We start from the raw sequence: 27,930 nt of genomic DNA, 5'->3' as shown, positions 1-27,930 counted from the left end.
CACTTATGGGTACATTCATTGTTATTGGTTTGTCACTTAGTCTAGGTTTATAAGATGAAATCATGGCCAAACATAAAAGATTACTGGAGGTTCAGATTTCATATTTTCAGGCAGAGGTCAAGAAGTCTCCCATAATCCAGGGATTAGTATAGTTTACGGTATTATACAACTTTCCTGCACCTTATGAAATCAAGCTGAACTGACCTTTCTGGTCCTCTGTGATACCTCAGGGCCTTTTCACAGGTGGTTCCTTCTGTCTAGAAAGGGTTTACCCCTTTCTCTTCACTACTTTTTCTTACTTCAAGGTTTAGATTTCTTCAAATATCAGCACTTCAGTGAAGCCTTTCCTTACCTTACAAACTTGACTCAGTTGCGCTCATTTTACACATGATTGCAATAGTCATTAACGAATGGCATAATAAGCTATATGTATTATCTGTGGCACTCCCCGCCTGCCACCCCCTGAATGTAAGCTTCCTGAGAGTAAGAAGCTGTGTGGGTCTTCTTCACCTTTTCATCCATAGTGTCTAGGTATTCAGTAATCTTATGTTTAATGACTGCATGAATTCATTTTTCAAGTCTCAACTCTCAGGTTATGTGTTCTGTGATGACACCATTTCTAATCACTGCAGGTCAACTTGGAGCCTCTCCCTATGTACTCTCTGAAATGTATATAAATAAGATTATAATGATTTTCTTGTCATAATGTAATTTTTGATGTATCTATTTCTCTAGTAGTCTCTACTTGAATATGAGGCTCAGTATTTTGTACTTTCTTAATAAATAGGAGTTTCCTGCTTAGATATTGAACTAAGTATGTATTTGTTAAATGAAATATCTGTCCAGAAGTAGTAAAAGTAAATAATAGTTTAAAATAAAATCCCTCAAATTAACTCTAATAAATGTGTGTTAGACTTGAAACATATCTTCAAATATAAGTGCAATGTGGGATCTTTTTTTTCTTCAGTTTTCAAAATGTGAGATTTTTAGCTTAACATATGACAAACTGGGCAGAAAAAAACAGATTTCATTTCATGAAATGTTATTATCAGGTCAGTTCTCAATGGATGGACTGAACCAATAAAGTGAAAGATTTATATACCTTGCAATGCTGGGATGGTGTTCATTGTCTAAGAAGTTTAAACCAGCAACTTTCAGTTTTTGCCTCTACTTACATGGATGCCTCATCTCTGCTGTTTCACATAAACAGAAAATCTCTACTTTTGTATTTTAGAGATGAGAGTTTATTCTCACAGACTTCTGATGGCAATGTGCCTCAGGATAATTGTATCTGTAAAACGTTAAAGGTCAATAAATGGTGCAATCAAAATTATTTTACACACAGCCATTTATGTGTATATTTTGTGTGTTTAAATGTGCTGATTAGTGAAAATTTGGGGAAATATTTTATAAGCCAGAATAATAAATTCCTAATTGAAATTATGTCCTCCTATTAAGAGCAGTATTCACTATAATATGAGTTTTAAAAATCTTGTAAACAAGACTTTCATAAAGAATATTTACCTTAAAATGGGTATAATACTTCTTTGAGTCTCCAATTTTGGTTGAATTAATGGCTGAAATAACCTTAATTTATATTTTCTTCCTTATCATAAAGTTTTGTGATTGATGGAGAAAGTATTACCCCGTGTCCTTGTTGCTGGAAATGTAACTGGGAATGTTTAAGAATTTGGTTGTAGGGCTTATAGCCGGGCTATATACCTAGACCTTTGAACTGTAACCGTTACCCAGCCCAGTATTTTGTATATTTTTTAAAAAATACTTTTTTACTTATTTATTTCTGCATAATGCATGACTTCAAGTCTTAGTGGCTTCAAGCAATAATTTATAATTTCATCATGATTCTGAAGATCGAGAGTATGCCCAGTGCTTGGCCAGGTTGTTCTTCTGCTCCCAGTGATATAGCAAGTGTCACTTCCTGGGCTGCATTCAGCTGGAAGCTCGCTTCTAAGGCTGCATTTTATCATCCAGGGCCATTCCTTACATGGTTTCTAATCATTCATTGGTGTAGCCTGGTTTCCATTACAGCACCAAATCTCAGCTCTGAGAGAGAATGCAAATGCTGTCAGTTCTCTTATAGCCTACACTTGGAATTTCTCCCACATTCTACTGGTCAAAACAAGTTAGACCCCCACTTCTTGATAGGAAGAGTGACAAGGTATTCATGGCCATATTTAACCACTACACATACTAAAATAATTGGAATATAAATAAACAATTGCCAATATATATGTGGGTACTTCAAAATGTTCATGGAAAAATGGAATTAAAAGATAATGTGAATCTTTCCGTGAATTTTCTGAAATATCCTCACACTACTAACTCAATTACCGTAGGTGGTTTGCATTTTCAGTTAGCTATGTGAAACTTTCTAGAAATGGGAATGTATGAATTATAATAAGTATGAGAAAGAATAGCTTCAGAGGTGATTGATAGTGGGCTTTACTTTCATCCTTCTTAATGTTCTACAAATGTCAAAAATATGTGATTATTAACTTAGAAATGTCTCCCATTTTATCTAGTTATATGTTTAGTAATAAGTAAATTTACTTTAATAGAGACAATAATAGACTTCTTTCAAATTTTCAGCTTACATAAAGTTCTAATGGATCTCCAGAATCAGAAACTGAAAGAATTAAACGACTGGCTAACAAAAACAGAAGAGAGAACAAGAAAAATGGAGGAAGAGCCCCTTGGACCTGATCTGGAAGACCTAAAACACCAAGTACAACAACATAAGGTTAGTATGTTTTATGCTATATGCTTTCCAGTATAAAATGAACTCTACTTGTATATGCATATTACATACACACAGATGTCATGGTTTACAGATAGGAAATAAAGCTTCAAATCAGCCACAGTTTAAAAATAAATTTTGCCTAATATTTTTGGCACCCTTTGATTTTATGGTTTGAATGTGTCCCCTCCAAAATTCAGATGTTGCCAATGTGATAATATTAAGAGGTCGGGTCTTTAAGAGATGATTTGGCCATGAGTTTTCCTCCCTTGTGAAAGGGATTAAAACCCTTTTGTAAGGCTTCATGTTGCCTTCAGCTATTTCTTTCCCATCTGCCTTCTACTATATGACGATCCAGCAAGAAGGACTTACAAGATGCCAGCACATTGATATTGAACTTTCCAGCCTACAAAACTGTAGGAAAATACCACTCTGTTCTTTATAAATCACCAAGTCTCAGGTATTTTTGTTAAAGCAGCACAAAATGTACTACAACATTTGTCTTTAAAAAAAAATGCAATTTAACTAAGCTTTTCATATTTAAAAAAAAGAATTTAAACATATTTCTGGAAGAGAACAATTCAGGCTATGTGATTTATTAAAATTTTAGTTTCATGGAAGAGAGCCTCTGTAGGGATTACCTGCAATGCAAATTTATATAATAAGACCAAGTTTTTCTTCTATATATTTTTACCTTCGATTCATAATAACTTGGAGCAGGGTATCCTTGATGAAAATTGAGGATTTGTAACAATGCTTTCCTATAAAATATGAAACCTTTTAATTTTAGTATTTTCATTTTTTCTTTCTTCAGCTTATTTATACATTTGCAATTATGCTCCCTGGTTGTGAGACAGCATTTGTTGTTTCTGTGATTTGGGACCACTACAAGAATATTTCTGATCTAGAATTATGAGGGTGCTTTAATCTAATAAATGCCTCAGCTGTTAAAACTAGCTCTGAGTTTTATTGTTGAAACAGGGTCTTGCCAAGTCCATGAGGACGCACACACACAGAAGAACCTAAAATTCATTTTACTGGGCAAGACTTTTATCTGTCCAGAGTACTCAGGATCTGTGGTTCTTGTATTTATGTCTTTGAAACAGAATATCCGCTCCTTCAACTGATACCTCCTAAATCTGCTTTTTACCCAACTTTATTCTCTATTTTTATAACATTTTTTAGCTCTAGATTCACAGATTTTTCATACAGATAAAAAACATCTTTTTTTCCCGAAGTTCCAGTGTTTGTTTTTGTCTTTATTTAATGAGCTTCAGGTTTCAATGACAAATGGGGCCAGCCCATGCTGTTACAGCCCCCAAAACAGTCTATTGGCCACAGCAGTTTAAGATCAAGCAGGTAAAGAAAGCTGTAGCTATGGCAATCCCCATCCAGTTAAAAATAAACACCCTTACTTATAAATAAAATTAAGTATCAACTGTATTATAATTATGATGTAGAAATTGAAACTAAAATATGATTACTTGTCACGTAGATTTTAATTGAACATTTGACAAAGAAGTTAGATCCAGTGCTAGTTCTCTAATTGTACCACTTTTCCTGCATAAATCATGCACTTCTCTGGAAGGCATTGTTCTCTCCTTTTTCTCCTTGGCCTACACTGGAAATTGCACGCGGAGAGTTTCTGTACACACCAATGGCCTCTCTCTTAGGGCATCCCTTGGCCACAGGGTCAAATCAATCAGTTTGAGTGTGGACAAGAAGGGGATGGGCTGGCCCCATGGCTCACTTGGGAGAGTGTGGCACTGGTGGCGCCGACGCTGCGGGTTTGGATCCTATATAGGGATGGCCAGTGCGCTCACTGGCTGAGCGTGTGCAGGCAACACCAAGCCGAGGGTTGCGAACCCCTTACCAATCAAAAAAAAAAAAAAGAAAAAAAAGAAGGGGAGTTAGTGCTGTCAGAGCTGCCCTTAACCACTGAGGGATAGAAGTTGATGAATAAATCCCACAGACTCCTTCTTCCATGGTGGGACAATCCCAAGGTGTCTCAGAAATTTCCCAGCAAAATTGAGCCCCAGATGTTTACAGTGTAACTTGCTTCATATTCCCATGCTGTCAGAATGCCTCATAAGATCACCTCCCAAATAAACTATTTGTTCCCAAATCTTTCGCTCAGAATCTGGTTTTGTAGAAATTTAACCTAACACAACCTTCTCACCCTGGAAGCATGAGTTCTATTTCCAGCTCTACCACTAACTAAATTTGTGATTTTCATAAATCACTTAATCTCTTAGCTTCTTCATATCTTCACTTTGGAAATAAAACTGTTCAGCCAGTTGGTTTCTACTGTTCCTTGCAGTCGTGATTTTAATGTGTTTAACAGTTTTGGAACATGAGGTATTTTAGAAAAAGCAAGACTAGGCTAATGATATCAAATATCAGTAGGCAGGATGCTGGCTCTGGTTTCCTAAAGTGTAAAGGGAAACCAGGAAGGAGGGCTCCAAAAGAGAAGTGGAAGAAGAATGTTAGGGTAGTCGTAAGCGTGAATAACTTAGGGCAACTATAAGGAGAGTCCTTAGCTTAGACTGTGAATAGATACTTCATTAAGATTAGACAGGCCATTGAGATCTTAATATTCTGACAATTACCTGAAATGTTTTGTAGTTTACTCTGGAAGATATAAAGTGAATGAAATGGAAAATATTTTACTAATATTGTCATAAAATTTGAATAGATTGTCCACTACTTGTTAATATGCAATTTCTGATGAGCGTGAAATTGTTTTGCAGAAAATAATTTGAAACCAAAAAGGAAAAAAAAAAAAAAGCAACAGGATTTTGTGCAAGTTGAATATGTAACATTTTATATCCAAGACTTATTCATATAAAGTACACAAAGAGAACAGAAAGAATTGGTTTGCTGGCTCAGAGAGTGAGACTAACTTCTACCTTTAATGGTTTGAACATAACTCAGGACAGATTACTTTTTATAAAATCAGGACAAGGGAAAGATGCATAGTCAAGATAAGGCCTGTCAATTGATAATACTCTTTGGTTACTTGGAAGTAATTTTGTTGAGAAGAAAACGATATAACAAAATCAGACAATTTAAAGAAGAATTGAGTTTGTTTAAACGTGAGACATGCATATTTTCTCAAAAGTACCCCCTAAAATAAATAATTGTTTTGTTAGTCTTGTCATGCTTTATAAAACAAAAGAAGATAAATATTTTTTTCTTTAGGAAACTGAGTTCAATGTGAAGCCTCATTTAAATAGTCATTGATTCACTTTGCAGCTTTTCTTCTTAAGAATTGTAAATCAGGGAAAACAAGAACATTTCTCCTCTGACCACAAAATACATCAGTGACCTTGGAGTATTCAAAAAAGCAACTCCCCCTTGCTGTATCATCACACTTCTATCCTAATATATTTAGGATTATTAACCTAAGTTAGGTTATTTAACTTCCCTGAGTCATCCCCATTTTCTTTTTCTTAAAGATGATTACAGATGGCAAAATTTTTAAAAAGGTGCAAGTTCTGTTGCTGGAAATCAACTTAAATTCTGCTCAGATCAGAGGGCATGCACTCTCTGTCTTTCAATTGAAGGGGAAGATAAAAATGTTTGCAAATCTTGCAAGTACACTGTGAACATTAGAGATATGCTTCTGTGTTCTGTGACAGGATCCTTTGCTATCTTCATTTGAACAGCGTTTTATTACAAGGCAGGCTAAAAATTCAACCACTGAAATGCGATGAAGATAAGTCACTTTTACTGAAGCTGCCAATTAGGCAAGGGAAAGCAATTAATCCTTTATTGATGGTTACTATTAAATCTAGCCAAATTGTTAACTCTGGGTAAATGAGAAAAGTTCAATTGGCTGCAAAATTTGGAAGAGACCACTCATTCTTCATAGCTATGCCTTTGGAGAGCAAATTTAGAGATTTGCTTTAGTTCTGAGGTGCCCAAGCATGGTTCTCTCTGGGGAGTGAACAAATTGAAGTTCTCGTTCCTCTGTAAAGAAACAACATGCCAGAAATAATTCTGGCTGGTTATTTCTGTACGGAGATTGACTTTATTAGGGATGTTGATAAGGAATGAAAGGATTCCCTTTGAATGAGTGACCACACTATTGAGTAAAAGCCTGTCATGGGCTTAAGCTTTTACTAATCGGAAGGAAGTCTGCTGCCTGGTAAGGTATTTTCATCAAAAGAAAAATATTTGATTGTAGAATCTTTTGTCTCATGGCACAGACTCGGTTGGAATTTAAAGCTCAGTTTATTAGCTAGATTTCCAATTATTTTGAGAGATTTAAACATTTGTTGTAAGTCCATCATCTTAGTGACAACATCAACAAAGTCCTTACCACACAAGTTATTAGAATTTGCAGACATAAATGTTGTGTGCGTACTATATATTCTGATATCAGTGAATTTTCTATGTTAAATAGTGATTAGTCCAAATTAAATAACCTCTTAGAGGCTCAGTCACCTATCCTTTCATTGAAGCTTAATTAATCTCAAACATTTGGGTTGCCAGAATTGTGAAATATCCTCATCTGGTGACCTTTAAAATGATCTAGATGTTCATGTAACAGGGAAGGTTTAGGTGTACTCCTGCCAAAGAATCTGACATTTCACTTCACTCCATTTCATTCTTTTCCATATCACTGAACAAATACTTATTAAAGTACAGTGCTGTGAAGAATACAGAGACCAACCATATATGGAATTTTTCCTCAAGGAGCTCACATTCTAGGGTGTCAAATAAACATAAAAAACAAATGGCCATTATTTGTAATAGACTACAAGGTGGACTATGTCCAATGACATGAGAGAGTTAAAAATAGTGACTGGTTTGAGCAAAGGAAATGAGATGGGAAAGCATCGGATATGTCATTCACCTGGGTCATGTGCTACAGTAATAATACATCAGCACTAGGCTTAGTACTGGAAAATTAAAGCCTGATCACAGAGGGTTTTGTATAGAGGACTCAGGCATTTGCGTTATTCTATGAGTAATAGGGAATCATTACCAAAGAAAAATTAAACTAAAGAGAGCAACAATTTAGGAAAATGTTTCTTAATTTTTAGAAAGATATGTCTTGTAAAATAAATGAAGCACAGAGAAACAGGAGGTCAGAAGACATGTTAGGAGGATATTGCGGAAAGTATATAGAGCCTGAACGAAGGCAGTGTCAGTGAAAATTGTGAACAGGTGAAAGCATTTTGGAGCTCAACAGCAAAACCAACAGGACTAGATTTAGGGGATGAGAAAAGAACTCAAAATAATAGATTCTGAGACTGGGCAATTGGGAGCCTACAGTTGGAATCAAGAAAAATAGGCAATATGAAAGAGAAATGCAATACTTGAGAGGAGGATGAGTGATTCAGATAAGCCTGAGAATGTCATAAAATCAAGTAGTGCTTTAGTTCCTAGCAAGCGCTCTTATGTTTTTAGCAAGATTAGAATTACATGTTATTAGTTATGGCTATGAAGTTCCATTTTATTTCCTATCTTTTGCCCGCATAAGTGCTTAATGAAAGTTTGATGGTTATGGCAGTAAAAATAAACAATATAATGAGGGGGAAAAACACTGTACTACATCCAGAGAGCCAGACCTCTTTTGTGTTTCTCCAGTGCCTAGCAGAGTACTTAGCAAATAATTGATGCTGAGTAAATGTTTTGTTTAAGAACAGATGTTTTAATAATTCTGACTAGTTCTATTACTCAAACAGGCTTCATCATTGCTACCATTCTGAGAGGAACATGAAAATTTGACAGTTTCAATAAAAATAATAAAAAAGTTGTGAATAGGGCCAAAAAACCAAGTTATAAAGATGAAGAAACACATCTGTAAAGTGGCTTACACGGAGATATCTCTGGTGCCCTCTGTCTCTGACTTTTCGTTTTCTATCCTTATTTTATTCCCTTATTTAAATATCTTAACAGTTGTAAACTATTGACTATGAAATTGATTTGTATGTTAATAATCTTGTTTTGAAATAAATAAGTGGAATTTTATGTAAAAAAGAACATCACATTTATATAGTCTACATAGTAGAAGGTAGATGTTATTCACATAATTTTTTAAGAGTCTGGTTGGGAAGAAATCTAATTTTCTATCAACATTCTATTAACAAGCAGCAGATTCCAAGGATAATTTTGTATACTAGATAATGCTATTGATTGTTAAAAAAATAACAATAATATTAATAATAATAAAATCCATGCCCACATTCTAACATATTATTAATTAGTTAATTAGAAATTACTGAGTAGTGATTCAGTAATATTGCTCAAAATGTCACAGCCCTGTTTTAAAATACATCAGTGCATTTATTAAAATTATTCCTGTCCAAGACCCCCTCATCTTAGAAGCACTAACTTTATTTTTTATACTTGATTACTCCTGTAACACTTTTTCATTCGATGTTTCTGGCCTCTGGGGCAGGGTTTTAAAAAAGAGAAAAGAAAGAACCCTATTTCTCACTTATTGAGCTAGTCTCATGTAAACTGTCTCTATTTTCCTGAACCAGTACCAATCAATTCCAGTTCCTTTAAATAGGTAATGCAATATTAATAACATAAATGAATTATTTAACCATATAAAACATTTTAGAATGCATTTTATGGGAAACTTCTTTAAAGGAAAGGTAAAACAGATATGATAACATGAATTTTAGGAAAAATTTTCCTTGAAAAATATATTCATGTGTCTTATATCAAAATGCATGATCATGAATCCAGTCTTTGAAAAATAAGGTTGAATATGGTGCTGTGTCTCTGTCTAAAGAATATCATATGCTGGAAAGGGTAGAGGGGAGGGGAGAATGGGGAGAAGATGGTAAACAGGTACAAAGTTATAGTTAGGTTAGAAGAATATTCTAGTGTTCCATTATACAGTGGGGTGACTCTGGTTAACAATAATATACTGTATATTTCAAAAGAGCAAGAAGAGAGGATTTTGAATGGTCTCGCCACTAAGAAATGATAACTATCGAAGGTGATAGATATGCCAATTACTTCAATTTGACTATTATACATTGTATACACGTATTCAAATATCACGTTGAACCCCATAAAATTTTTTAAAAGAAAATAAGCACTTTTTCACCAAGTATCAACTCTACTACACACTATGCTAGATGATTTTAATGTATTATCTAATTTAACTCTGTACTAGAGGGATTTAATCCCTAATTTTACAGATACATAAATGTATTCAGAGTTTCCCAAGGTAACTTCGGTAGTAGTCGGTAGACTCTGATTTTAGCCTTGACCATTCCACCTTTGAACTCAGGCCCTTTCTCTCCATTCTGAGATTCCAGGGAAGCTTGACTTCACCCGAGATCGGAGAGGCTAGAGCAAACGCAGAGGAATAGCAGACAGATTTGAGGACACTGTGGCACTCATTTGCCCAGGATTGGGAATGTCTGGTTGGAAGAGACAGTGCATATAAGTCCTTAAACTTAGAGTAAGCAGTGGAGAAAGAGAGCATGTTGGGGGTGGCTATATATGAAATGCCCAGAGTCAAAGGGCTTAAGGAAATGATTTGTCAACATTAATTCTGTAGCTCTTTCTTCAAAATAGGACTAGAAAGGGAACAGAGGAGAAAACAGGCTGATGATAGGATGACAATACTGTCTGAGCAGGGGGATAAATCAGAACTGAACCTTACAACTGTGTGCTATTAGCCCATCGGTGCATATCATTTCATTTCATCTGTGCTCTGCCTGAAAACTTCCACCCTAACCTCCTCTCCCAATAATCCTGTTCTCTTCTTTTTTAGTAATTATTTTCAGGCTAAAGGCATTTTGCAGTTATTTATTAGACTTTCTTAATGTTCTCTTTTATCTGATTTTAATAGCGTAACAATATACAGGATGGATGGATGGATGCATGCATGGACAGTAGAGACAGGAGGACAGGCAGGAGAATTGAAAGCTGCCATTTAGTGATCAGGGTCTGCCCTCTTCAGTCCAAAATACCTCTAGCTATACACATTTTTCAGCAATTTTTTGAAACTTTTTTTTGGATTATACGTATTTTGCAAGTACAGACTTGACTATAAGTATTTGTGTACAACATGTGATGATCAAATCAGTATAATTGGCATATTTATCATTCCAAAGTATAATCATTCTTTGTGTCCATTAACCAGTTTCTCCCTAACACTCTCCCCTTCCCCCTTTCCCACGTCTAGTAACCACAGTTCTGTTCTCTCCTTCTGAAAGTCTAACATATTATTGAGATTGTTTGTTTGTTTCTTCTTTCTTTTCTTTTTTTATCCTTTCCTTTCTTTCTTTTTCCTTTATTTCTTTCTTTCCTTCCTGGCTATTTATTTTTTAGCTCTCACTTATGAGTGAGGACATACAGTATTTCTCTTGCTACGCCTGGCTTATTTCACTTAACCTAATTTTCTTTTATTTTTTAATTGAAACATAATTGATTATACACATTTATGAGGTGCAGAGTTGACTATCAGTATTTGTGAACAATATGAGATAAACCAATCAGTATTATTAGCATGTTCATCATTACAAATCATAATTATTCTTTGTGTTTGTTTCCCAATTTCTCCCTCACCTCCCCCTTTCCCACCTTTAGTAATCATAGTTCTATTCTCTCCTTCTGAAAGTTCAATGCATTATTGTGGTCTTTCTTTCTTATTTATTTATTTGTTTTTTAGATCAAACTTATGAGTGAGGACATGCGGTATTTTTTTTTTTTCTGTGCCTGGCTTATTTCACTTAACATAATTTTCTCCAACCTCATCCATGCTGTCCCAAATGACATAATACCATTCTTTTTTATAGCTGAGTAGTATTCCATGGTATATATACCACGTTTTCCTTATCTAGTCACCCATCAATGGACGTTTAGGTTGGTTCTGTGTCTTGGCTATTGTAAATAAAACTGCAATAAACATGAGAATGCAGGTTTCCTTTCGACATGATGATTTCCATTCCTTTGGGTATATACTCATTAGGGGGATTGCTGGATCTTACGATAGTACTATCTGTAGTTGTTTGAGAAACCTCCATACTGTTTTCCATAATGGCTGTACTAATTTACAGTCCCACCAACAGTGTAGAAGGGATCCTCTTTCTCCTCATTCTTGCCAGCATTTCTTATTCTGTCTTTTTGATAGTAGCCAGTCTAACTGGGGTGAGATGATATCTCATAGTGGTTTTGATTTGAATTTGCCCAATTATTAGTGAAGTTTAGCATTTTTTTCATGTGTCTGTTGGCCATTGGTATGTCTTCTTTTGAGAAATGTCTGTTTAGTTCCTTTGCCCATTATTAAATCGGATTATTTGTTTATTTACTGTTGTTTGAGTTCCTTCTATATTCTGGATAATAATACCATGTCAGATATATAGTTTCAAAACATGTTTTCCCATTTTGTAAGTTGTCTTTTCACTCTGTTGATTGTTTCCTTTGCTGTGCAGAAGCTTTTCAATTTGATATAATCCAGTTATTTTTTCTTTTGTTGACTGTGCTTTGGGGTCTTATTCATAAATTCTTTGCCCAGTCCTACATCCTGAAGTGTTTCTCCTGTGTTTTCTTCTAGGAGTTTTACAGTTTCAGGTTTAATATATTTAAGTCTTCAACCAATTTTGAGTCAATTTTTACATATGGCAAGAGGATATCCAATTTTCGCAGCACCGTTTTTTGAAGTGGCTGTCCTTTCCCCAATGTATGTTCTTGGTGCCTTTGTTGAAGATCAGTTGGTTGTAGGTATATGGGTTGATTTCTGGGTTCTCTTTTCTGTTCCGTTGATCCATGTGTCTGTTTTCTTGCCAGTATCATGGTGTTTTGCTTACTATAGTTTTTGCAGTATACTTTAAAGTCAGGTAGTCTAATGCCTCCAGCTTTATTTATTTATTTTGCTCAGGATTGCTTTGGCTATTTGGGGTCTTTTGCTTTTCTATGTGAATATTGGGGTGATTTTTCTATTTCTATGATGGCTGTCATTGGTATTTTGATGGGGGCTACATTAAATGTATAGATGGCTTTGGGCAGTATGGACATTTTCTCTGTATTGAATCTTCTAATCCATGAACAAGGAATGTCTTTCCATCTTTTGGTGTCCTTTTGAATTTCTTTCAGCTATGATTTGTAGTTCTTATTGTAGAGATCTTTCACGTCCTTGATTAAATTTATTCCTAGGATTTTTTTTTTTTTGGTACCTATTGTAAATGGGCTTGTTTTCTTGATTTCCTTTTCTGCTAGTTTGCTTTTGGTATATAAAAGTGCTACTGATTTTTGTGTATTTACTTTGTATCCTACAACTTTACTGAATTTGTTTATCAACTCTAGGAGTTTTTAATGGTAGACATTATAGTTTTTTTTATATATAGGATCATGTCATCTGCAAACAGTGACAATTTTACTTCTTTTCTAATTTGGTTGCTGTTTCTTTCTTTTGCCTGGTTGCTCTGGCTAGTACTTCCAATACTATGTTAAATAGGAGTGGTGAGAGTAGGCGTTATTGTGTTTTTCCTGTTCTTAAAGGAAGGCTTTTAGCTTTCAACCTTCAGTATGGTATTGGTGGTGGGTTTGTCATCCATAGCTTTTGTTGTGTTGAGTTATTTTCCTTCTATACCTAATTTGCCAAGAATCTTTATCATGAAGGGATGTTGAATTTTATCAAGTGCTTTTTCTGTGTCTTTTGAGATGATCACATAGTTTTTGTCTTTGACTTTGGTGATGTGATGTATCACATTTATTGACTTGCACATGTTGAACCACCCTTGCATCCATGGGATGAATCCCACTTGATCGTGATGTATAATCTTTTTGATGTGCTATTGTATTCTGTTTGCTAATATTTTGTTGAGGATTATTGTATCTATGTTCATCAATTATATTGACCTGTAGTTTTCTTTTTGTATGTTATCTTTGTCTGCTTTTGGCATCAGGGTGATGCTGGCTTCATAGAATGAGTTTGGGAGAATGGCCTCTGCTTCAATTTTTTGGAATAGTTTGAAAAATATTGGTATTAATTCATCTTTAAAAGTTTGGTGGAACTCAACAGTGAAGACATCCAGTTCTGGGGTTTCCTTTGTTGGGAGACTGCTGAGTACTGCTTCAGTATTGTTGCTCATTATTGGTCTGTGGTGGTTTTCTATTTCTTCTTGGTTCAGTCTTGGTAGTTTGTAGGTGTCCAGAAATTTATGCATTTCCTCTGGGTTTTCAAATTTTTTTGCATAAAGTTAATACCAGTAGATCAGGTAGTTTAAAGCTACTCTTGTTAATCCCATATAAATAATTTAGATGTTCAAATACTGCTTAAAGATTTTAAGTTTATTATGTATTTTTCTAGACCCTAAAATTTTACTGTAACTCCAGCTCTTCTTTTCCTGAATTTCCAAAACAACATTCCCTTTCTGTACTTATGACATCTATTAGAGGATGATGGTCAGAATGTATTAAATGTGGGTGAAGTCAGTGATTATTAAGGTCTTGCAGTTTGGTATAAAATCTTTGACTAAATATGAGTTTTTAGATCTGACTAGATGTTAATATTTATTGAGCTCATATTATGTGTCAGGCAAAATGCTAAGCAATTATATTTTATTCAGTCTCCATAACCAACTAAAAAATAGGTACTCATCCTCCCAATTTTGCAAATTAGGAAGGTGAGTCTTGGTGTGGTTAAAAACTTCATCAAGGTCACATAGCCAGTTAGTGATGCATCCAGGAATCACCCAGAAAATCTGATTTCAGATTATAGACCCTTGACGACCGTTATACTGTCTTCTCAAAAACATGCACATATTTTTGGTCAATCTAGTCCATACTATGTTCTTTTCTACTTATTTTGAGATATGTAGAGGTACATTAATTGTTTACTCTGCTTTTAAAACTTTTTGATATTTACTGAGCCCCCTTCTCACTACTGGGAGGCTTTTAGTGCTTTTACAATCATATAAATCTCTCCATTAAACTAGTCTTTTAGAACCCCCCTTTGGTAGCTTAGGAGTTGGCAGAAATATAAGCATTTACTTCTAAAACAAAGGTAAAAACAATAGATTGTTCTATAAAGACTAATAATGCTATACCATCACATTTATGTAAGTGGATTTCAGAATAAAATCTCTTCCAGGAGAGCCTGTTGGAGAAGCTTATTTAAAATATTCAGCAAATTTACATGAAAGTTACATACAATAAATAGATTCTACTGGGGAACTAGATAATACCGTAACCAGCCAGGCTTTGAAAAGTGAATATTTGACAGAGAATAAAATTGGAAGTCATTTTCAGGTTATTTTATTCAGGGCAGCAGGAATATAGAGTCTAGCCTAGTGCAGAGGTGGTGGAAAGAAAGTAAGAATGGGCCATAGGAGAAAAGAGGGAGAGGGGAATAAATTGCCTAACTCCCCATCATTTCCTAAGAAATCCTAAACTCTCTGATTTGGACTTCAAGCTTTTATTTGAAAAAACTCAATTCACGTCCAGACCTATTACATTAGCTAAGTGATAATTAGTATCTAGGGATTTTTTGATCCTGAAAAAGCTTTTCTAAGATATTACCTTCCTAGATGTTTAACTTATCCCTATTCCTAGAAACTTCTGGTTTCTTAAGTTCCTTTGCAGGGTTTATATTTGATGCAAATTTTGTTCCCATCGGTCTTTCCTTTTGTGTTCATTTATTTGAATAAGCTAAATCACTACAAACTATTTAAACTTAATATTTCACCTTAGGATCCATGCAGAATAGATAGTCTGTGTTGTTTCCGTGTGTGTGTGTGTGTGTGTGTGTGTGTGTGTGTGTGTGTGTGTGTGTGTGTGTGAACGTATATAGGACCTGCAAGTGACTGCAATTTCCTGTTGGTTAATCATTGAAGTAGTAAGAGGAATCAAATAAACTATACACATAGGTAAACACTGCCCTTTCCTGTTTCAGGTTGGTGAGTCTATAGTAGGGCCAAAGGAAACATTGTATACCCTCCCATGAAGCTTACAGGAGACCTAACCTTGTTTTTGATTTCTATTGCGCTACCTTTCTATTAATTGTTGCTCTTTACCTCTAAACATAAAATCTGAAAATTCCCTAGCCTGACTTGTTTCTATGTCTTTTATTTCTAAGCATTATTTCACATGTATGCTACGAAAGGATAAAATACCACAGGTCTAGAGTAAACATTGAAATGATTCTTTCTCCAGTGGTTGTTCTAAGTCACTTTTTGAAAACCATTTGGCATGGGTAAGAGTAAGAATCATTCAGTACCACTGATGATATTTGAAGGAAGTAGAAGAAAAGTCAGATTTAAATCATAAAATTAGGAACATGTACTGAGGGAGTAGCAAATTTGGTCAGGTGATTTAACTAGATAATTATTTTGAAGAAATAGAATTATTCACAGAGGTGTAACAAAATCCAAGTTTGTCAAATCTGAGCATATTTAATGTTAAATTTCACTGTTGGCCTTTTCTCTTGTCATAAGGAAAAAAAAGATTGTTATTTGACATTAGAGAACAAACATCACTGACATTTGTGTCTATTTAATAATGGTATAGAAATTTAATTAGGAGCATGACAGAATTTTTAAAATCTGGTGTTAAAAATGCATTATGTTAATAAAAAGAATGACAAGAAATGCATAATAAAAATTTTAGTGTGTGTTTAGATGTGGGTGTATAAATAATTTGTAAGCTTTTAATAAAGAAAAGCATATTTTAACAATCATATGTGATAATATTTTAATTTGAAGGTATTATCTTCAGATAGGCAAAAATTTTAGTGTACTTCTCTGGGGATACATCTATGTTTGGAAATAATTTGACTCATATATCAGGCTTAATTAGCAAACCGACTGTAAATCACCATCGTATAAATCTAGCTGGGAAAATAAATTCAAGTTCATAAGAAGTAAATATTTAAATAAAATTTAATTAAAAATAGATTTACAAAGCTTTAGTGTATTTAAAAAAATAGTAATCTTAAGATTCCATGTTTTCCCAAATAGGGAAGCAGGCAGGCATTTTTTACCCCAATGATCAAGACTCTCACCATGGATACCTAGGTCAGCAGAACAATTTAACTTTTTAACCTCACCTTTTTGTTTGGCATTTTTGCTACTTGGAAGAATCAGCTCTAAAAATAATCGACTTTGACCATTGAATATTTTATTGTCTTTTGTCTATTGCTGATATTGGAGAGATTACCTAATAGTATGGTATTCATAAATATTTATTTTTTGAGTTGAGATCTGAGAAAATAAAAAAAAAATATGGTTACAATTTTGCAATAGCTTCTTTACTGCAGCTATTGAATATACTCAGAAAGGTCAGTTTATACTTTTTAATTTTAATCCCTGTTTGGGAGTGAAAAAAGATATATTATTTTAGAAAGTTATAGAAGAGAAGAAGAGAAACTGGAAAAAACATTAAATCAAATATAGTATATGCTTGCCTACCCCAGTATTATGCAGCTCTTCAAGATTTTCAGCCATTGGGAAGAACCCTTCCCTTATTTATTTCCCTCTACTCACTATAAGTACAGATGATGCTTGTGTTTGATTTTAAAGCTATCAACTCACAACTGTAGTGGTTCTTTGTGTTAGCACTTCTGCAAAATCGTTAAATGTCCTTGATCAACGTGGCAAAAGTCCATTTCTGGAAATAAAAGAAATAGATAAGCAAAACAAAATCATATATCTAAGTACTGGAGAAAATAAATACATGAAACATTTGATCACATATACTTTAGAAATACTCAGTCTGAGTTTGGAAATAAGTATTTCATAGATCAAATGATGATTTACCCAAGTACCTTTACTCAAATAGTGAAAATAACAATTTACATGTAAAAATGTGAAAAGTATAGCATTGTTTGCCGGTAGTTTTTTAAATTGAAACATAATTGATTATACATATTTTTGCAGTAGACTTGAATATCAGTACCTGTGTACAATGTGTGATGATCAAATCAGGATAATTAGCATTTTCATCATTACAAAACATAATCGTTCTTTGTGTCCATTAATCAATTCCTCCCTAACCTTCCTCCTCCCCCTCTACTACCTTTAGTAACCAGAGTTCTGGTCTCTCCTTCTGAAAGTTCAATGTATTATTGTGATTGTTGTTTATTTGCTTGTTTCTTATTTATTTACTTATTTATTATTTCAATCCCACTTATGAGTGAGAACCACGAGGTTCTTCTCTTTCTATGCCTGGCTTATTTCACTTAACATAATTTTCTCCAAGCTCATCTATGCTGTTGCAAATAGCGGAATTTCATTCTATCTTGTGGCTGAGTAGTATTCCATTCTGTATATATACCCAGTGAGCCATCGAGGGATGTTTAGGTGGATTCCATATCTTGGCTATTGTAAAGAGAGCTGTGATAAACATGGGAGTGCAGGTATCCCTTTGACATGATGATTTCCATTCCTTTGGATATATACCCAGAAGTGGGATTGCTGGGTCATACGGCAGTTCTGTCTTTAGTTGTCAGAGAAGCCTGCATACTTTTTTCCAGAATGGCTGTACTCATTTACAGTCCTACCAGCAGTGTTGAAGGGTTCCCCTTTCTCTGCATCCTCACCAACATTTGGTATTCTCTGTCTTTTTGATAACGGCCAGTCTAACTGGGGTGAGATGGTAACTCAGTGTGGTTTTGGTTTGCATTTCACTTATTCTGAGTGATGTTGAGCATTTTTTCATGTGTCTGTTGGCCATTTGTGTGTCTTCTTTTGAGAAATACCTATTCAGCTCCTTTGCCCATTTTTTAATCAAGTTATTTGTTTCTTTATTGTTAAGTTGTTTGAGTTTCTTGTATATTCTGGATATTAATCCCTTATCAGAAACATAGTTTGCACATATTTTCTCCCATTCTGTAGGTTGTCTTTTTGCTCTGTTGGTGGTTTCCTTTTCTGTGCAGAAGCTTTTTAGTTTCATGTAATCCCATTTAAAAAAAAAAAATTCTTAGTTGCCTGTGCTTTCCAGGTCTTATTCATAAATTCTTTGCCCAGTCCTACATCCTGAAGTGTTTCCCCTATGTTTTCTTCTAGGAGTTTTATAACATTAGAACTTATTTTTAAGTCTTTAATCCATTTTGAGTAATTTTGGTATATGGCGAGAGGTACAGTTCTAGTTACATTCTTCTACATATGGATGTCCAGTTTTTCCAGCACCATTTATTGAAGAGGCTGTCCTTTCCTCAAAGTATGTTCTGGTTGCCTTTGTCAAAGATCAGTTGGCTGTAAGTACATGGATTAATGTCGGGTCTGCCGCCAGCCGACCCGAACAGCCCTAGCCTCGTTCCTTTTGGTGGGCGAGCAAATGGCCCGGATTCCTCTTTCCCTCCAGTCCCCTTTGGAAGGAGACGGGGGAAGAGAGCCATGAAGAGAGGTGAGCACAGCCGCCGGCCCCAACCAGCCCAGTTTAAAGGACACAAAGACCCGGCGGGGGTTCTGTCGAGCAGTTCTGTTTATTACCACACAAGCACTTGCTTTTAAAGGCAAATGGGGAAGGGAGGTTTTCTACATAATCCTATCAGCTTAAAGGTCAAGGGCATGCATCCTGTCTCAATGCCTAGCTATTGCAACCACACAGTGTTCACGAGCGCGGAAGCGCGTATTTGGCCAATAAGGGCTAAGGCAAGGTTCCCGCAGACACCCCCACCCTACTTCCTCCCAGCGCTGTCTTAGGCTGCCACGTTAATACGCCCTTGTGGGCCCATAATGGCGCCACTTGTAATGTCACTTAAGGTGGCGTTAGTTTTTAAGGCCCGACAGATTAATTTGGGGGTTCTGTGTTCCGTTCCATTTTCCCACGTGTTTGTTTTCATGCCAGTATCATGGTGTTTTGCTTATTGTAAGTTGGTAGTCTAATTTGAAGTCAGGCTTCATTTATTTGTTTGTTTATTTATTTTTAAATTTTTGTTCTGGTTTGCTTTGGCTATTTGGATTCTTTTGTTGTTCCATATGAATGTTAGGGTTTTTATTTTTCTATTTCTGTGAAGAATGTCATTGGTATTTTGATGGGGATTGCATCGAATCGGTAGATCACTTTGGGTAGTAGAGTCCTAGTAGTTTTTAACATATGTAATTATGCATACTTTTATACTGAATGATAGAAAAAAAGAATTGCCTAATTCAGGAAACCAACATATGAAACACTGGCCACCGAATATTATTTTAACTATTATTTTAAAAATTCCCGGCTGAAACATTTAAAATGTTCCCAGTCCCAGCTTATATAACTCAGAAAATACAGGCTCAACATGACTGTCAAGGACAACTCTGAATGTTAATATTTCCATTTTGGGCCTCATAGCAGAAAGAATTTTATTAACTAGTGTAAGCTCTGGAATTTCAAATGCATGATAGGCAGTATAGACTCCACATGCAAAATATATGCATAGTCATTTTACCCTAAATTGCTTCATTTGAAAATGTAGTGTGAAAATCTAGAGAGATGAAGTAAAAATAAGTAATTTGACAGTGTTCTAATATGTTGAGGCTTGAAAAATAAAAGTCATAAGATAAAAATGTTTATGTACTTGAGATTGTGACTCAGTCATCCTAATAATTTTCTCTATGTCTGCCATAGGATTTGAATAAGTAAGAGCTAGACTGGTAGGTGTGAAGTAATGTTTTTTTGCAAGTAAGACCAGCAGTTTTGTCAGAAAGCAACAGGCCATGTACCAAACCTGCTTTTACATTCTTGTGTCATATAACAAAATGTTCTAAAATGCAAACTAGTTGGCTGGAAGTTTCAAATGCCTGTTCAGGCAAATCCCAATAATAATTGGTATACCAGGGTGAGGTACTGGGGGATCTGGAGCTCCCAGGCAGGATGTCTTGGTTCTAGAGCAGACTCCTCTATTTGCTGCTCCTCTGTTTACCCTCTGTTTTTCCTTCTGTTTACCCCTGCTTATTGTTACAAAAAATTTTACATTTTACTAAAAAGAATGGAAATACTGTTTTGTGACAACCTCATTTAATTTGAGAAAAATATGACTGTTTCAGAATGACATTTTTAAGTTAGAAAGCTAATATTTAAGTTATTCAGGTTTCATCGCAGGATTAAGTCTTGAAAAAGTGATTATTTTCTGCCAAGGTTAGTGTAATTGTGATTACGCTAAAAAACAAACAAACAAAAACCAAATTTCTCCTACTATTTTGTGATCTTTGTGCAATCAAAAAGGACCAAACTCATCCCAAATGGCACCATTCATTCAACAAATATTTGTATATCTTTATCTGCTTGAAATAGGTAGTGAGAACGACAGAGAACATTTATTTCTGTTCTAGTAGATATTATTACCCAGTAAGTAGAGACAAACAACAAATGACTAAACTAATAAATAAAAAAATTGAATAGTAAAAGTGTTCACTATATATAAAAGGCTGCTTTTGGCCAGACCTTATCACCCAAGTGCGGAAATAGGTTTAAGCCAAACTTAACTCATTTAACAGGAAGTTAAGGGAGAAACTGTTATAAACACAAAATGTTTTTTCAGTGAAGAGGAACACATAATAGGATAGTAGCGGGAGGGGGTTTTGGGTCCAGAGAATTTGTTTTATTTGTATAGTAATGAAGAGATTCAGTAGAAAAGGAAAGATTGAAAATGCCAGAGATGCAGGTAATTCTAGGAGAAAAGTTTTTAAAAAGGTAACAGTGTTAAGATAAGGAGCCAAACATCTTACTGTCCCTTTCTGAACATATAGACCAGGCTCTCTATATACTTTCCAGTTCAATGGACACTAGAAACATGCAAATTCGGCTGAACCAATAGCAGAAAATTTGCTTGGAATCGTTTTAGTTTAATAAAAAATGGCATTACCCAAGATATGCCAGATATAAATCACCTACATTTGGGAAGAAATGTTTTCAACATACAGATCAGACTATTGTTTTAATTTCCTGTGTTAAAATTTTTATCTTTCAGGTGCTTCAAGAAGATCTAGAACAAGAACAAGTCAGAGTCAATTCTCTAACACACATGGTTGTGGTTGTTGATGAATCTAGTGGAGATCATGTAACTGCTGCTTTGGAAGAACAACTGAAGGTCAGACTATTTTTTTTTTTTTTAATAAACTAAATATGTCCTTCAAAACACTTAATTACAATTTGGAAAATATCTAGAAAATTTAGAATATAATTTATATGTTTGAATATTTAGAAATCAATATATTTTTAAAAACTAAGTTATTTCCTTATTGTGCATATCTCCTTTTCATTAACTGTACACTGCCCTCACACTAGTTTCCTGGCCTTTAGGGAAATGAACAAATGCGGATCCATGTTTTTATTATAATTGGATCACATGTGCTAGAGAACTAGTCTGAGAAATACTATTTACACCCTTTTCACACCTACGGTCTAAGAGAGGACAAAGATAAAAAACACAATGAGAATCACATTTGATTAAATAATGAGACATTGAATGTCTTCAGTATATTTATTCCTGGAAGCATTCAGTTATAGTCTTTATGAGAGAGCATGGCAGGTGGTTAAGTCATGGATGTTTGGTTGAAGCAGGAATTTAGCTTTTCAAGCCCTCTTCCAACCTGAGTTGTAGTAATTGTGTTTTTGGAAACATGAATAGTACATATTAACGAAGGATCATGTATACATTTTAGTATTTTTGTTTTTTCTTCCAAAATGGGAACAATAACATTTTATGACAAAATTTCTGCAAGGTATACTCATATATACATATACCAAAACATCAACAGTAAGAGAAAACGCAGTAATTTATTGTTCTGAGTGATTACACATATAATCGTATTCGAGGGCACTTCTAAACATTTGTGAAAAATGGAATTAAAAGATAATATGAATCTTTCTATTGACTTTTTGAAGTTCCCATATATATATAGACATCATCCGTTGGTATCTCTGGGAGATTGATTGCAGGTCTTCCCACAGATACCAAATTCCGTGGGTGCTGAAGTGCCTGATATAAAATGGTGTAGAACTTGTATTTGCATATAACCTACACACGTCCTCTATCATATTTTTAATCATCTCTAGATTACTTATAACAGTGAATAGAATGTAAATGCTATGTAAACAGTTATTATACTGTATTTCTAAGAAAATAATGTCAAGAAAAGCAAGTATGTACATGTTTAGTATAGATGCAATTTCTTTTCAAATATTTTTAATTTGTGGTTGGTTGAATTCACAGATGTGGAACACACAATTATGGAGGGCTGACTATATATATAATTATAGATTATATTTGAGATGTTCATTGTGCCCACCAAATAATTCCTTTTTCTTTGTGACAATTAGACACCAAATATATGATATGTCTATGGATCAAATCAATGTGGGTTTAAATGGCTTTATCAGCTCAAAGTAGTTCTAAACATAGTTTCTTTTACCTAATCTATAGCACAGCTTCTTAAAGCCTTATCTCTGTTTTCTTCTTTTTTTGTGTGAAATGTGTTTTTTTTTTTTAAATTCCAGTAAGTTGTCATTTCCTCAGGTTACTGCTTTAAACTGCCAGTCTCCAATGATGTTATCTCACTCTCCATCATTATATGGCAAAGGGAAAACTTTGGAGCAGGTTGGACAGTGCTACAACCAAATATTTAATATATACTGGCAAACCATATTAATTGCTTACATTTTATTAAAATTGCAAGGATGTATAAAGGCTTATGACACTAGATATTATAATATATTGTTAAATATATGATAATTTATATTGTACACACACATAAACACACATACTCGCAAACAGCTAAAATATTGCATTTTAAGTAATTCCATAGTTATAATATAATAGTAACTAATTACAGATGATTAAAAATCTAATACTCAATATTTCTCAGAAATTTTCAGAAAAAAAAAAAAAAGAAGGCTGAGGAGCTGGGATTGTCGGTGGGTGGGGTAACTGGTTAAAATAAAAACCTACAACTTAAGGCAGAAATTTAAGTCATAGAATACTTCCATTTAAAACAATACTGAAAAACACCTACTATGGCATTAAATGACCCAGTATATCATGTATAATATAAGCTTTACAATATAATTATCCCAGACTGATGCTTGTGAGACTAAGACATCTTGAAAAACAGTTCATAGAACTCACAGATGGTTATTGGGTTAGATCTTAAGTAGGATAAATTGGGAGTGGTAGGTCTAAGCATTTCTATATTCATTTTCCTACTTGCTTTCATTTTTCACCTTATTATCTGCCTTTATTTTGTTGGCCAAGAGACATCCACTAAGATAGCTCTGAATGTATTGGTTATCCCTAATTCACATAAATTCAATCTGCATTTGTCCCTGATTGCCTCCTCCTCTAATGAGTATTGGCCCCAGCCTCCCAACCTCTTCGTTTTTCTTCAACCCCATTTCCCTTTTCAGTACTCTCATTTTGCCTCTATATGGCCCTTTACTGTCACCCGACTTTTCAATAATGTAGATTAGTGTCAAGAAGGGCAGAGTTAGAAAGAATTAAGTGGAGAGAAAGCCCCTGCTGTAACTTTTGTTCTTCCTATTCCATGAGATTTCTCAGTCCCAAATGAATCCATCCATGAATACCATGCCTTATTTAACCATTGATTGAAATTACCTAAAATACTCTGCTTTCTATTGACTTTGAAATATAGATGATTGGTAGGGTTTTTTTGCAAATGATATAATCTTGTCTTACCTAGTTTAATTTTTAAAAGGAAGAGGAAGAGGAAGATAAGATAGTCGGGAAGAAGGAGGAGAAGAAAAATAATAAAAGATAAATACATTAGAGGTGTCCCTATAATAGCATCACAAATACCGTGGGCAAATGATAAGAATTGTATGTTTGCTTCAAAGTCTGTGGACTATAATGTGTTTTATACTGGGCCCAGAGGAATTCTGTAGAAGTAATTGGAAGAGTTAGAGGAAAGGGAAACAGATATATGGACTTCCTAGAAGGAAAAAAAAAAATATGTCAGGAACCTGAAAAGGATCCTTGAGGACTTTGATTGGAGAAAGGTCTGGTCATCCATAGCTTATTCTCCAAGACCTTTTAGTGTTGAGTACTTATCCCACACCTTCTTTTTATCCTCCATGGCCTCTCATATCACCACAATGCCTTAATCCATGTTGCTCCAATTCCATTCAAGTACCACCCAGAGGCTCAAAAAGGATACTCAGTGGTCTTTAGTAAAAAGGTGCAGGTGGGAAAAACTAGGAAGGGATGTCCCCTATTTGGTGCAATAAGGGAGGGATGCATTCTTAACATCCAGAGTTATAGCTCTACAAATGCTTGGCACAGAATATCTTTACTAATATCTTTACTAATGTGTTGATGTAGTTCTATGAACTCTACTATTATGGTATGTTAGAATTTCTGTAACTTTAAAAGATTTTTAGAAGTCTTCTTTTTAAATGATTTGGAGAAAGACAAAGATAGGTCAGAACATATGCTTAGGAATTCTGAAAGATCGCATGCCTTATAAAGGATAATAATCTGAAAAGTGCAGTCTTTTGTAAATTAATCTGATCCTTTCTCAGAGGTTCAGCTTGTCCTTCAGCAATGTTATCACAGGTCAGAGCTTTGTCCTTAACTTTAAAGGTTTCCAAGATATCAGTGCTTGGCGAGCCTGATTTGTAAGTAATGATGCCAATTAAGTAATTTTATTGAGAAATACCCTGACTAACTAACTAATATTGGTAATTTATGTAGAGTCTTCAGTCCTGGAGGATATTACCATATCTATTTCTAAGCACTCCACGTCCCATTTTTCATTTTATTTTAAAAGTATTTGTTATGCTCTTACTATGTCCTAGAGATTATGCTAGATAACAGGTAAAACAGTGGAAAAAGAGAATTTGCCAGTGCCTTTTCCAGTTGGGGTGAGTAATTTGTGAGCCTGCTACCTTTTTCAGAACCTTGGAAAAATGATAGCCATTTGTCAGGCTCAGTCTTTGGAACAGAGTGTTAACTCCCTCTCTGTGTTCACCATAGTAGGCATAGTAGGCATGGTGACTGCTCTGTTGGTACTTGCAATCTAGTAAAGGAAATAGCCATTAATAAAACATTTACAAAAATGAGCAATATTTAGGAATGGACACAACTTATTTCTGAAGGAAAGGAACAAGATTTTGTGACAGGAAATTAATCTGACATAAATTGGAGCTTGAAGCCATGGAATGATTCCTGAGAAAAGCAATGCTTAGGCTAAGATCTAAAGAATATATTGGAGGAAAGTGGATAAAGTTGTGTTTAAGGAGGATTGGTGAAAGTGGGTAGAGTTTCCAGAAAAAGGAAACAGTAGATCAAGTGAGCATGGTACCCTAAAAGAACTTAAAGAGGGCCAATTTGGCTACAACATTGAGGTTCAAAAGAGTGATGCTAGAGGTTTGGTAAGTAGGCACGAGCTTTCCTAAGAATTAGAATTAGCATGTAGTACTAAACTCCACCATAATTCATTCAGCCAACAAACATATTGAGCAGCAGCTCTTTGTCAGGATGGCAGCAAGGACCACAATGGTAGAGAGGCACAGGGGGGACGGTAATGGAGTCTGCCCTCCTGAACTACACTAATCAAATACAATTAAGTGTAAAATTATGGCTGTGATGAGTTCAATGTGACAAAAATATGCATTGCTAGATGAATTATCATTTTCTAGAAGGTCAAGAAAGGCCTACATGACCTTAAGTGATATCTGAAGATTTAGTAGAAGGTAATAAAGCAACACTGGAGAGTAGAAAAGTATCCTGGATGGAACAGTACTTATTCATTCACTCAACAAATATATATATATATATATATATTTTTACCATAAGTTCTTTTTTTTTTTTTAAGTTTATTTTGTCGATATACATTGTAGCTGATTATTGCTCCCCATCACCAAAACCTCCCTCCCTTCTCCCTCCCCCCTCCCCCCCAACAGTGTCCTTTCTGTTTGCTTGTTGTATCAACTTCAAATAATTGTGGTTGTTATATCTTCTTCCCCCCCCCCCCCGGTTTGTGTGTGTGTGTGTGTGTGTGTGTGTGTGTGAATTTATATATTAATTTTTAGCTTCAACAAATATATTTTGAGTGCCAACTAGGTGCCAGCCAAAAGTCTAGGCTTTAAGGTTAAGTTATGTACAAAACATAAATTGTTCCTCTGTGCAGCTTACATTTCAAGCAAGCATCATAATAAGTAAGTATTATGCTATGAAGAAAGTGATCAACGTAAAGAAAACAAAAAACAAAAGAAACAAACAAAAAAGCAGGGTAAGAAGCAGTTTTTCATGGTGTAGTCAAGAGAGACTTCATTGAGAAGGTGACATTTGAGCAAAAACTAAAACAAGGTAAGGGGGTTATTGTGGAGGTGCACAGGTCCTGTGGGATCTTTTACATTTGAAAAACTTAAAAAGACTATAAACTGAACGTCAAGGAAGCCCATTGTTCTGGGGAGATTGCTGTTTCTAATAAACAAAGAACAGAAACATGGTCAGGCTCATAGCACACACAGGATACTTTTATATAAACATCTTCCACACAGAAAAGGCAGAGCCATTAAAATCCCATTTTTAAATATTTCCTTCTAAAAACGTTAAAACTTGAGAGCCCAATAGATGTATTAAAAGTCTTTAGGGCCATAGACTCAGGAGCATTTCTAGCATACAACAGGCATTTGAATTATTTTAATAAGCGAGTTTAATCTTGAAATTACTGTCTACCATTTTGGAGAATTCAAGGTATTCAAAAGGATGGATAGAGACAAGTATTCCAAATTTCCTGGAAAACACAATTTTAGAGCAGATTATTAAATTGAGGCCATGCATAGTGGTACAGTTTCTTGCCCATATCATGAAGTTAATAAACATGTTAATTGAATAAAGAAGGAATTTTTGAAAATGAGAAAGATCTCTAAGAAGTAAGATAAATTCAATAAAATCAAGACATGAGGACAAACTTTGCATCAAATGACATTTAAAAATTTATACAAATATTATGTGGTATTATTAAGACAAATTATTTGATGAATTTATTAAATTTATTAAGTGGAATAAAATGAATACAAAACATTTTGAACTCCCTATTTTGCATGTGAGTCTTCCTATCCCTGTGTAGGTTGGAGGAGAATGTCTGTGTTTTAATGTATTTCTTCCTACTATTTGTTTAACTTACGTGCTAGAGAATTGGAGTGAAAATGATTGGACTCCTTTAGTCAACCTCCAGGTCAGAAAATATGGAAAAAGAAGCCATTTGAGGATTTAGCTGGGGGCACTATATAAAGTTTGCCCCTTACAGTAG

General features: G+C 34.7%; 1 protein-coding gene across 2 annotated transcripts in view; it reads left to right on the top strand.

Moving 5' to 3' along the window:
• DMD (dystrophin) overlaps positions 1-27,930 on the top strand; it is a 2,107,999-nt gene that overhangs the window by 600,561 nt on the left and 1,479,508 nt on the right. For both annotated transcript variants that reach the window (XM_063083086.1, XM_063083084.1), the window contains exons 12-13: positions 2,611-2,761; positions 21,627-21,746. In XM_063083086.1, coding sequence (XP_062939156.1) covers positions 2,611-2,761; positions 21,627-21,746 — 271 coding nt within the window. The remainder of the gene's footprint in view (positions 1-2,610; positions 2,762-21,626; positions 21,747-27,930) is intronic.

This window comes from Cynocephalus volans, chromosome X (assembly GCF_027409185.1).
Source record: "Cynocephalus volans isolate mCynVol1 chromosome X, mCynVol1.pri, whole genome shotgun sequence".
Lineage (NCBI taxonomy): Eukaryota > Metazoa > Chordata > Mammalia > Dermoptera > Cynocephalidae > Cynocephalus > Cynocephalus volans.
Note: the sequence above shows the minus strand (reverse complement) of the source record. Positions and strands in the feature narration are given on the sequence as shown.